Genomic DNA, 12,221 nt, shown 5'->3' with positions numbered 1-12,221 from the left:
ATGGGGACAGTGCTGAGCTGGAAGTTTGGAACTAGGGTGAGGTGGGGGAAGGGGAAATGAGGAAACTGTTGAAGTCAACAGTTTCACCCTAGTTCAAACTTCCAGCTCAGCACTCTCCCCATGACTTGTCCGGACTTGTCCTACCTGCCTATTTCCTTTTCCAACTATCCACTCCACCCTCTCCTCCCTGACCTATCACCTTCATCCCCTTCCCCACTCACCCATTGTACTCTATGCTACTTTCTCCCCACCCCCACCCGCCTCTAGCTTATCTCTTCACGCTTCAGGCTTACTGCCTTTATTCCTGATGAAGGACTTTTGCCTGAAATGTCGATTTCGCTGCTCCTTGGATGCTGCCTGAACTGCTATGCTCTTCCAGCACCACTAATCTAGAATCTGGTTTCCAGCATCTGCAGTCACTGCTTTTACTTCATAAATCAGCCTGCCCTTCATCAACAGCGGTTCAAGACCCTCAAACCTGACAGCACTGCGCGGAATATCTGGGCCAAGTGGTGGTAGCAATTGAAGAAGGATCGTTAGTACCTTAATTCTCAAGATGGCCAGGGATGGGACTTTCTTAGAGTGCCTGTATCCTGGGAATCAATTAACAATGATGCTGTTGGAGAAGACACCAGTTGATGCTGTAATTTCAAAAAAGGCCTGAGTCTTAGAGTCATACAATTACAATGTGATCCCTAAATCAGACAGTACTCTCTTTATGAAGTTTCACGCTGGGAACTTGGACTTGGTGAATGTAGCCCCCCAAACACAGTGAAATTCACAGCCGTTAGAAAATAATCAGTCCGATTTGGTGAGTGACTCCAATTTATCCCCCAGAGTCTGATTTAGACTGAGGTCAGGCAAGACATTATGAGGGAGAACTTGCTTTTACATAGCAGTGTTCATGATCTTTGATCCCCAAAGGGCTCTGCAACCAATGGAGACCTTCTGAAATACAGCCACTGGTGCAGTCAGGAAAACACACCCACCAATTTGTGTTCCACAAGCTCCCACAAATGGAAACAATGTTCTAAAAGCCAGTTCATCTGTTTTCAATCGTGGTGTTGGTCAAGGAGAGCAAAAATTGATTGAGATACTCCTCCTCTTTGAAAGAGTGTCAAGGGATTAAATTCTTATGTGGAAAAAAAACAGCTTGAAGCATATTAAGTTATTGATGTGTAATGCCCACAATTCTTAGTGTGTAAGGTAAAGTCACCAGAGAACCATAAGGCTGCTCTCTCATTAGAGGGAGAGAGAGATAATTGGTGATGAGTTTAACTTGAGGACCACTATGCCTCAGGTAAAGGGTAAGGTTGACAAGGAGAGCCATTCATGGTAATCTTGGTAGGTCTGAGTGCAGCATGAAAAGCACAAATGAGGGTTCATGTTGTTGATCAGCAAACAATTTGTGCCCCTTTATGGGAAACACATAAAGGTAGAAGCTGCATTGTGGAAGGTTTGTGCTTCACTGTTTTGGCCATTTTAGTGGAAGAGCCTGACAGAAACTAACATTATAGACCGTGCTTCATAGAACCATAGAATCCCTACAGTGTGGAAACAGACTATTTACCCCATCGAGTCCACACTGATCCTCCAGAGAATATCCCACCCAGACCCATGCCCTACCCTCTCTCTGTCTAATCCTGCATTTCTCGTGTCTAATCCACCCTGCCTGCACATCCCTGAACACTATGAAGCAATTTAGCATGGCCAATCCATTTAACCTGCACATCCTTGGACTGTGGGAGGAAACCGGAGCACACGCAGAGAACTTGCAAACTCCTGAATAAGATACCAGATGGTGCCTCAATGCCAGAGAAAGGCTCGCTAGCAAAGGTCTTCACAATAGGAAGGAAAGAAAAGTTGGGGAGGGGTGGGGGAATGGGGGTGTGGAGTGAGGGAGTTGGGGAAAGGAGTTCTCCTAACCTTCTTCGCTATGTGTTCATTGCTATTGCTCCTTGGTCCTCTTCGAAGAGGTTGACTGTGCCTCCACTCTCCCTCTGCTTGGATACCAATCTTTAAAAAGACAAGTACAGAGTTATTATGTTTAGAAACTGAGCTGAAAGCAGTAGGTACACTTCCTTGTCTGTAATTCTTGGTTAAATTACCTCCAGAAAATCTGTGGAAACTCCCAGCCCTTGAACTTTGATGTTGGCAATGGCAGAACTTGGCAGAATGCTCTCTGACTTCTTCATTAAGTAAATGTTGGCATCAAATCCAGCCAAAAACTTATCTGCAGGAATATTTCCAACAGTCATTATTGCATTGTCAACAGCCCTATTAGCAAGTATTAGAAACCTTATCAAAATGCAGCTCTGCATTTCATTACCTAACCATATTATAATTTTTATCGGGCCTCTGATTGACAGAGCAGCTTAAAGTGGAATGGATAATTAATAACTTTTGCCGTTTGTGATTGGGCAGTTTTTGTTTCTCATCTCACAATGCTCCTTGGTTAATTATATAGAGATGGACTGAAGCAACAGGTAGATCAGAAAAGATCTTACATCCTTCCCTGGAGGGTTTTAATGAGTGATTGAGAGGTTATATTAATTCAGCAGCTTCAATCTTTATTCTCTTGTGCTAGCCTACAAATCCCCAGATGTATTGAAGAGAGTCTCACAACTTGCCACATTGGAATTCACAGCCTTGGGCTGTTCAGCAGCTCAGGCTTGTGGCACTTCCCCAGGTCACCACGGCTGATACCTTGTGGGATTTGTCACGTCAATGAGTAAGTGGTGTAGAAGAGGTTTGAGATAGTCCAAGACCATCAATCTTTCTTTATCTTTGCTTTTTCTTGGGTCTAGCTCATGGTTATAGAACATAGAACAGTGCAGCACAGGAACAGGCTCTTCGGCCTACAATGCTGTGCTGGACATGATGCCAATTTAAACTAATCCCTTCTGCCTGCCCTTGGTCCATATCCCTCCATTCCTTGTATATTCATGTGCTCATCTAAAAGTCCCTTAAAAGCTCCTATTGTATCTGCCTCCACCACCATCCCTGGCAGCAAGTTCCAGACTCCTACCACTCTCTGTGTAAAAAAGCTTTACCCCTCACAGCATGGTGGCTCAGTGGCTAGCACTGCCGCCTCACAGCACCAGGGACCCAGGTTCGATTCCAGCCTCGGGCGACCGTGTGTGGAGTTTGCACGTTCTGCCTGTGTCTGCATGGGTTTCCTCCCACAGTCCAAAGATAAAGATTAGGGTAGATTGACCCATGGTGTTCAGGGATGTGTGGGTGCATTAGTCAGGAGTAAATATAGGGTAGGAGGAAGGGGTTACTCTTTGGAGAATCGATGTGGACTTGTTGGGCTGAATGGCCTATTTCCACGCTGTAGGGGTTTGATACATTCTACCTCCTTTGAAATTTCCTCCTCTCACCTTAAATGCATGCCCCCTAGTTGTTAACAATGCAACTCTGGGCAAAAGGTTCTGACCGTCAACATAATCTATGCATCTTATGACTTTATAGACCTCTATCATGTCAGCCTCTGCCACTCCAGAGAACAACTTGAATTTTTCTAACCTCTTCTTCACCCTCTCCAAAGCCTCCACATCCTTCCTGTAATGTAGTGACTGGAATTGAATGCAATACTCTCAGTGTGGCCTAACAAAGGCTTATAAAGCTGCAATATGACATCCTGACTCTTGCACTCAATCCCCTGACCAATAAAGGCAAGCATGCCGTATGCCTTCTTTCCCACCCTAGATTAATAGTAGAGGATATACCACCATACAGATGAGGCACTGTTCTAAAATAACAAGAATATTAGCATTGATTACAAGTACTTTTGGCCAGGCACAATGACTAGGATCTTAGAGACCTGGTACTGACAGATCTGCACCCTCAAAAGCTAGAGTAGAACTCCTTGTGTCCACTTATAGTCAGTGGGAAATAGAGGACCAAAGATGTAGAGTACTCACAGAGATGCGTAAGAGAAATTATCGGCTAATTATATCAGAGGCTTTCAACTGTCCCAACATAAATTGGGATAGTCATGGTGTTAAAGGTTTAGAGGGGAGGTGGATTTCTTGAAATGTGTCCAGGGGAGGTTTTTGTATCAATACATACAAAGCCCAACAATACTGGATCAGGTTCTGGGGAAAGAAGCCAGAGAAGTGTTTGATATGGCAGTGGGAGAGCATTTAGATAATGGTGACTCTAACACGGTACAGTTCAAATTTGTGCTGGACAAGGAGAAAGATGGCCTTCAAAAGAAAGCTTTGGATTGGGAGAAAGCAGATTTTATTAGAATCAAGCAGGACCTGGCTACAATAAATTGGAAACAGCTCCTTGCATTTCAGTGCAGTGGAGCAATGGTAGGCATTCAAAAAGGAGCTGGGGAGAGTACAGGTCCAACATGTACCTTAGAGGGAAATGTAGGAGCAATAAATTCAGAGAACCCTGGATGTCTAGGCCAATTAAGGACTAGAGAAGAAATAACAGAAATGCTTTTAGAAAGTCCAAAGAGAGCAAATCAGCTGCGCTCCGAGTAGAATACAGAAAATACAGGAGGAAGCTTAAAAAAAAATGAGAAGAACAAAAAAAAAGAACATGAACGATGACTCGTGAACAGAATTAGGGAGAATTGTAAAATTGTATAAGTACATTAAAGGGAAGAGATTAATCAGGGAAAGAATAGGGCCCATTACGGACCAAGGGGGCAACCTGTGTGTGTGAGGTCTCAGGGTATTTGAAGATTACAGAATGAAAACCTCTCTTCAGTCTTCACTCAGGATAAGGAGAAAGTAGGTATGGAATTCAGGAAAAAGGACTGTGAGGAATTTGCCCAGTTTGACATGGGAAATGGGGAGGAGTTGGAGGCTCTGTCAGGCTTTAAAAGATAAATCCCCTGCCCGGATAAATTGCATCCCAGGCTGCTGTGGGAGGCGAGGCCGGAAATTACAGCAGCTCTGATACAAATGTCTTCTGGAAAACTAAATACAGTACATCCTTCAGGGTTCCTTTATCCACAGTGCATGTTTCCTCATCAAAGAACTGCAATAGATTTCTCTTTCACAAAACCATGTTGACTTTGCCTGGTGACCTTGAACTATGCAAATGCTCAGATACATATTCTTTAATAATAGCTTCCAACAATTTCCTTTTAGAGGTCATGTTTTGAAGCATTGTAATGTAGGAATGTGTTGCAGGAAATAGGACAACCAATGCTTGCACAGCAACGATAGGACCATCTGCTTATGCTGTCATATTGGTTCAGCAACAGATAATGGCCAGAACACAGGAATTACCTTTCCTGCTCTACTTTGAAATAAAGCCATAGGTTTTTCATATTGACCTGATAGGGCAGGCACCTCGATTCAGTGGCTAATTTGAAAGATGACACCTCCAACCATGTCACACACTTACACTGAGACTGTCACACTGGATTATGATTTATTTTCTCTTTCTTTTCCTGTTAAGTCTTTCCTGAGAATAGAAAACGTTACGGAGCAACAGATTGTAGTCCCTCCTTACCGTTAAATGTTCCAAAATGTAAGCCTTTGCTGTATCGATAACTGAGCGAATCACACTTTTGGTTCAAATGTTTGATGGCGATGTTACAACTTGCAGCCCTATGAAAAGTAGCTGGGTTAGCAATTGTTTTAGCTGACCTGCATGCTGCTCAATCCTTCATGATCTCTTCATACTCACAGTGACTGAAGTTCGAGGACTGATGACCCTGCCAGAGACTTCATGTAGGAATAACCAAAACTGGCCAATTGCAAGTTAGTCTCTCTGAGCAGCGAGTCAGTCACAGTTGCAATTAAAGCCAAGGATGGTTTGGTTTCCAGCAAGACAATAAAAGCTTTCATTCGTACTTCAGCCTGGACCTTTCTGTTCATAAATAACTGAAGAGTGAGGGCTTGAACCTGCATAAGAGATGGTCGCAGAGTTAGGTTTGCTGCACAGAAGCTTTGAACTTAGGTGCAGGATTTGGTTCATTGAGGCTGTTTACAAACTTGATCACACAGATGGAAAGAAACAGGAAGACTTAGAACACAGAAAATAAAATATAGAACTGTACAGCACAGGAACGGGCCCTTCAGCCCATGATGTTGTGCTGAACATGACGCCAAATTAAACTAATCCCTTCTGCCTTCCCTTTGTCCATATCCTTCCATTCCTTGCTTATTCATGTGCTTATCCAAAAGTCCCTTAAAGGCCCCTATTGTATCTACCTCCACCATTATCCCTGGCAGCATGTTCTAGACTCCGACCACTCTCTGCCCCTCCCCCTCTCACCTGAAATGCGTGCCCCCTAGTTTTAGACATTTCAACTCTGGGAATAAGAGTCTGACCCCATTAGCCCTATCTGCGCAACTTGTAATTTTATAGATTTCTATCAAGTCTCCCTTCAGCCTCCACCGCTCCAGTGAGTTTTTTTAGCCTCTCCTTAAAGCTCACTGCATTTATATAGTGCCTTTCCCTCAACAGGATGCACCAAAGCACTTCACAGCTAAATTTAGTGCTTTCTGAAGTGGGTCATTGTTGTAACAGAATGAATTGGATAATTCATGTACAGAATGATCCCACAAGCAGCAATGAAATTACCATTCTTTTAAAAATGATTGTGGTTGAGGGAAAAATATTGACCAGGGAAAATCAAGAAACATCCCTGTCATTCACTGAAGTTATGTTTTTTAAGTGTCCCTGAGAGGGCACATGAGTCTCTGTTTAGTATTTTGCCTGACCCCCCCCCCTCCTCCCCCAACCTTGCAGCACGCCCTCAGTGCAGGGAAGGCTACAACATGATCGCAGGCAACAAAGGGCTGAGCTGATTGGAGGAAGGTTTGCAAAGCTTGGGCCTTGTTCTCTTTAGGACAGGTTTTAGCCTGGGTCTGAGTTTGTGGCTCACCCCTGAGACAGTGCATTGCTGAAGCTGGACATATTGAAGTTGGAGATTGGATCTTTTCTGCACATTCAGGATTAGCTGCTAAGCTCAACCTACTCCGTGAAAGTACTGCAGAGACTGGAAACCTGAAGCAAAGATAAGGCTGGAGAAATTCAGCAGGCATGGCAGCATTAGTGGAGAGGGAAACAGAGTTAACATTCTGAGTCCAGTATGACTCTTAGGGTCGTGGAATCATTCAGCATGGGAACAGACCCTTCGGTCCAACTTGTCCATGCCAACCAAGTTTCCCAAGCTAAACAAGTCCTATCTGCTTGTGTTTGGTCCATATCCCTCTAAACCTTTCCTATTCCAAAAGTCTTCTAAATGTTGTAACCATACCTGCATCTACCACATCCTCTGGCAGTTCATTCCACATACGTACCATCCCCTGCATGAAAACGTTGCCCCTTAGGTCTCTTTTATATCTTTCCCCTCTCACCCTAAACCTATGCCCTCTAGTTCTGGACTTCCCCCACCCCAGGGAAAAGACTTTGTCTATTTACCTTATCCATGACCCTCATAATTTTATAAACGTCTATAAGGTCACCTCTCAAACTCCGACGCTCCAGGGAAAACAGCCCTAGCCTATTCAGCCTCTCCTTATAGCTCAAATCCTCCAACCCTGGCAGCATCCTTGGTAAATCTTTTCTGAAGCCTTTCAAGTTTCGCAACATCTTTCCGATAGGAAGGAGACCAGAATTGCACGTAATATTCCAACAGTGGCCTAACCAATGTCCTGTACAGCCACAACACGACCTCCCAACTTCTGTACTCAATACTCTGACCAATAAAGCATACTAAACACCTTCTTCACTATCCTATCTAACTGCGACTCCACTTTCAAGGAGCCATGAATCTGCACTCCAAGGTCTCTTTGTTCAGCAACACTCCCTAGGACTTTACCATTAAGTGTATAAGTCCTGCTAAGATTTGATTTCCCAAAATGCAGCACCTCACATTTATCTGAATTAAACTCCATCTGCCACTTCTCGGCCCCATTGGCCCATCCTGTTATAATCTGAGGTAACCTTCTTCACTGTCCACTACACCTCCAATTTTGGTGTCGTCAGCAAACTTACTAACTGTACCTCTTATGCTCACATCCAAATCATTTATATAAATGATGAAAAGTAGAGGGTCAGCACCGATCCTTGTGGCACTCCCCTGGTCACAGGCCTCCAGTCTGAAAAACAACGCTCCACCACCACCATCTGTCTTCTACCTTTGAGCCTGTTCTGTATCCAAATGGTGAATTCTCCCTGTATTCTATGAGATCTAACCTTGCTCACCAGTGTCTCATGGGGAACCTTGTTGAATGCCTTACTGAAGTCCATATAGATCACATCTACCACTCTGCCCTCATCAATCCTCTTTGTTGCTTCTTCAAAAAACTCAATCAAGTTTTGTATGACATGCTTTCCCATACATAAAGCCATGTTGACTATCTCTAATCAGTCCTTGTCTTTCCAAATATATGTACATCCTGTCCCTCAAAATCCCCTCCAGCCAACTTGCCCACCACTGACATCACTGACGTCAGGCTCACCAGTCCATAGTTCCCTGGCTTGTCCTTATCACCTTTCTTAAACAGTGGCAGCACGTTAGTCAATCCCCAGCCTTCCGGCACCTCACCTGTGACTATTTGCCAGCACCTGGCTCATATCCCTCTAAACTCTTCCGATTCATATACCCATCCAGATGTCTTTTAAATGCAGTAATTTGCACTAGCCTACACCACTTCCTTTGGCAGCTCACTCCATACTTGTAGCACCCTCTGCATGAAAATGTTGCCCCTTAGGTCTCTTTTAAATTTTGCCCCTCTCACCTTAAACCTATGCCCTCTAGTTTTGGACTCCCCCACCACAGGGAAAAGACTTTGTCTATTTATCCAATCCATGCCCCTCATAATTTTATATACTTCACCTCTCACTTTCAAAATATGTTTCCTTGTTTTGAGTCCTGGGGAAATGACCTCTGCTATACATCTTATCTACGCCCTTCCTGATTTTATAAACCTCTATAAGATCATCCCTCAACCTCCAATGTTCTAGTTTAGTCCTAGCCTGTCCAGCTTCTGCTTATAACTCAAACCCTTCCGTCCCGATAACATCCTTGTAAATCTTTTCTGCACCTTCTCCAATTTAATAATATCCCTTCTATAACAGGCTGACCAGAACTGTACACAGTTCTCCAAAAGTGGCCTGACCAGTGTCCTGTACAGTCTCAATGTGTCATCCCAACTCCATACTCAAAGGTCTTAGCAATGAAGGCAAGTGTGCTAAATGCCTTCTTAACCCCCCTTTCGACTTGTGATGCAAATGACAAAGAACAATGTCGCTGAACCTCTAGGTCTCTCTGTTCAACTTCATTCTCGAGGGCCTACCATTCACTGTATAAGTCCTGCCCTTGTTCGACTTACCAAAGTTCAAAACCTCACATTTATTTAAAGTAAACTCTATCTGCTGCTCCTTTGCCCATTGGCCCAATTGATAAAGATCCCTTTGTAATCTTAGGTAACCTTCTTCATTGTACACGATACTACCAATTTTGGTGTCATCTGCAAACTTACTCACCGAAATTCTCATCAAAATGATTTATATAAATAACAGACAATGGTGGACTCAGCACTAATCTCTTCAGAACTGTTCTGCTTTCTGAGTGTCCTTCACTGTTCTGAACAAGAGTCACACTGGACTCGAAAAGTTTACATTTTCTCTTTCCCATCAGATGCTGCTGAGCTTTGTTTTTCTCTACAGGTGCTGCTTGACTTGCTAAGTTTTCCCAGCATTGTCTCTGTTTGCTTCACAGTGGGTTGGTGGATTTTTACAATAGGAGCAAGTGGTTGTTGGAGGTTCCTGGTTACAGATGTTTCAGTAAGATTAGGGAGGGTGGTAAAAAAGGAGGGGGGGTGGCGTTGCTAATTAGAAATGGTATAACGGCTGCAGAAAGGCAGTTCGAGGGGGATCTGCTTTTGGAGGTAGTACAGGCTGAAGTCAGAAATAGGAAAGGTGCAGTCACCTTGTTGGGTGTTTACTATAGATCCCCCAATAGCAGCAGAGATGTGGAGAAACAGATTGGGAAACAGATTTTGGAAAGGTGCAGAAGCCACAGGGTAGTAGTCATGGGCGATTTCAACTTCCCAAATATTGATTGGAAGCTCTTCAGATCAAGTAGATTGGATGGGGCGGTGTTTGTGCAGTGTGTCCAGGAAGCTTTTCTAACTCAGTATGTAGATTGTCCGACCAGAGGGGAGGCCATATTGGATTTGGTACTCGGTAATGAACCGGGACAAGTGATGGGCTTGTTAGTGGGCGAACATTTTGGTGATGGTGACCACAAGTCTGTGACTTTCACCTTGGTTATGGAGAGAGATAGGTGCGTGCAACAGGGTAGGTTTTACAATTGGGGGAAGGGTAATTACGATGCTGTAAGACAGGATCTGAGGAGCATAAGTTGGGAGCATAGGCTGTCAGGGAAGGATGTCATGGAAATGTGGAACTTTTTCAAGGAACAGATACGACATGTCCTTGATATGGATGTACCTGTCAGGCAGGAAAGAAATGGTCGTATGAGGGAACCTTGGTTGACAAGGGAGGTTGAATGTCTTGTAAAGAGGAAGAAGGAGGCTTATATAAGGTTGAGGAAACAGGGTTCAAACAGAGCAGTGGAGGGATACAGGATAGCCAGAAGGGACCTGAAGAAAGGGATTAGGCGAGCTAAGAGAGGGCATGAAAAATCTTTGGCGGATAGGATCAAGGATGACCCAAAGGCATTTTATGCGTATGTGAGAAACATGAGAATGACGAGAACGAGGGTAGGTCCGATCAAGGACAGTAGTGGGATACTGTGTATTGAGTTGGAAGAGATAGGACAGGTCTTGAATGAGTACTTTTCTTCAGTATTTACAAACGAGAGGGACCGTATTGTTGAAGAGGAGAGTGTGAAACGGACTGGTAAGCTAGAGGAGATACTTGTTAGGAAGGAAGATGTGTTGGACATTTTGAACAACTTGAGGATAGACAAGTCTCCCGGGTCTGACGGGATATATCCTAGGATTATGTGGGAAGCAAGAGAGGAAATTGCAGTATCGTTGGCAATGATCTTTTCGTCTTCACTGTCAACGGGGGTGGTACCAGGGGACTGGAGAGTGGCGAATGTTGTGCCCCTGTTCAAAAAAGGGAATAGGGATAACCCCGGAAATTACAGGCCAGTTAGTCTTACTTCGGTGGTAGGCAAAGTAATGGAAAGGGTACTGAGGGATAGGATTTATGAGTATCTGGAAAGATACTGCTTGATTAGGGACAGCCAGCACGGATTTGTGAAGGGTAGGTCTTGCCTTAAAAGTCTTATTGAATTCTTTGAGGAGGTGACCAAGCATGTGGATGAGGGTAGAGCAGTGGATGTAGTATACATGGATTTTAGTAAGGCATTTGATAAGGTTCCCCATGGTAGGCTTATGCGGAAAGTCAGGAGGCATGGGATAGAGGGAAATTTGGCCAATTGGATAGAAAACTGGCTAACCGGTCGAAGTCAGAGAGTGGTGGTAGATGGCAAATATTCAGCCTGGAGCCCAGTTACAAGTGGAGTTCCGCAGGGATCAGTTCTGGGTCCTCTGCTGTTTGTAATTTTTATTAATGACTTGGATGAGGGAGTCGAAGGGTGGGTCAGTAAATTTGCAGATGATACGAAGATTGGTGGAGTTGTGGATAGTGAGGAGGGCTGTTGTCGGCTGCAAAGAGACTTAGATATGATGCAGAGCTGGGCTGAGGAGTGGCAGATGGAGTTCAACCCTGCCAAGTGTGAGGTTGTCCATTTTGGAAAGACAAATAAGAATGTGGAATACAGGGTTAACGGTAGGGTTCTTAGTGAGGTGGAGGAACAGAGGGATCTTGGGGTCTATGTTCATAGATCTTTGAAAGTTGCCACTCAGGTGGATAGAGCTTGTAAGAAGGCCTATGGTGTATTAGCGTTCATTAGCAGAGGGATTGAATTCAAGAGTCGTGAAGTGATGTTGCAACTGTACAGGACTTTGGTTAGGCCACATTTGGAGTACTGTGTGCAGTTCTGGTCGCCTCACTTTAGGAAAGATCTGAAAGCTTTGGAGAGGGTGCAGAGAAGATTTACCAGGATGTTGCCTGGAATGGAGAATAGGTCGTACGAGGATAGGTTGAGAGTGCTAGGCCTTTTCTCGTTGGAACGGCGAAGGATGAGGGGTGACTTGATAGAGGTTTATAAGATGATCAGAGGAATAGATAGAGTAGACAGTCTGAAACTTTTCCCCCGGGTGCAACAGAGTGTTACAAGGGGACATAAATTTAAGGTG

At 44.2% G+C, this 12,221-nt stretch overlaps 1 protein-coding gene across 1 annotated transcript in view; it reads right to left on the bottom strand.

Annotated features, from left to right (window-relative positions):
* vtg3 (vitellogenin 3, phosvitinless) overlaps nucleotides 1-12,221 on the bottom strand; it is a 111,463-nt gene that overhangs the window by 66,002 nt on the left and 33,240 nt on the right. Inside the window, exons 11-14 of the mRNA XM_087990311.1 lie at nucleotides 5,659-5,876; nucleotides 5,482-5,579; nucleotides 2,109-2,233; nucleotides 1,927-2,016 (exon numbers count right to left, since the gene is read on the bottom strand). Of these exons, the coding sequence (XP_087846437.1) occupies nucleotides 1,927-2,016; nucleotides 2,109-2,233; nucleotides 5,482-5,579; nucleotides 5,659-5,876 (531 nt within the window). The remainder of the gene's footprint in view (nucleotides 1-1,926; nucleotides 2,017-2,108; nucleotides 2,234-5,481; nucleotides 5,580-5,658; nucleotides 5,877-12,221) is intronic.

The sequence above is a fragment of the Chiloscyllium plagiosum genome, unplaced genomic scaffold (assembly GCF_037043375.1).
Source record: "Chiloscyllium plagiosum isolate Xiang-an unplaced genomic scaffold, Cpla_swu_hap1 HiC_scaffold_9, whole genome shotgun sequence".
NCBI classification, from domain to species: domain Eukaryota; kingdom Metazoa; phylum Chordata; class Chondrichthyes; order Orectolobiformes; family Hemiscylliidae; genus Chiloscyllium; species Chiloscyllium plagiosum.
This window is presented reverse-complemented; position numbering and strand designations above follow the sequence as displayed.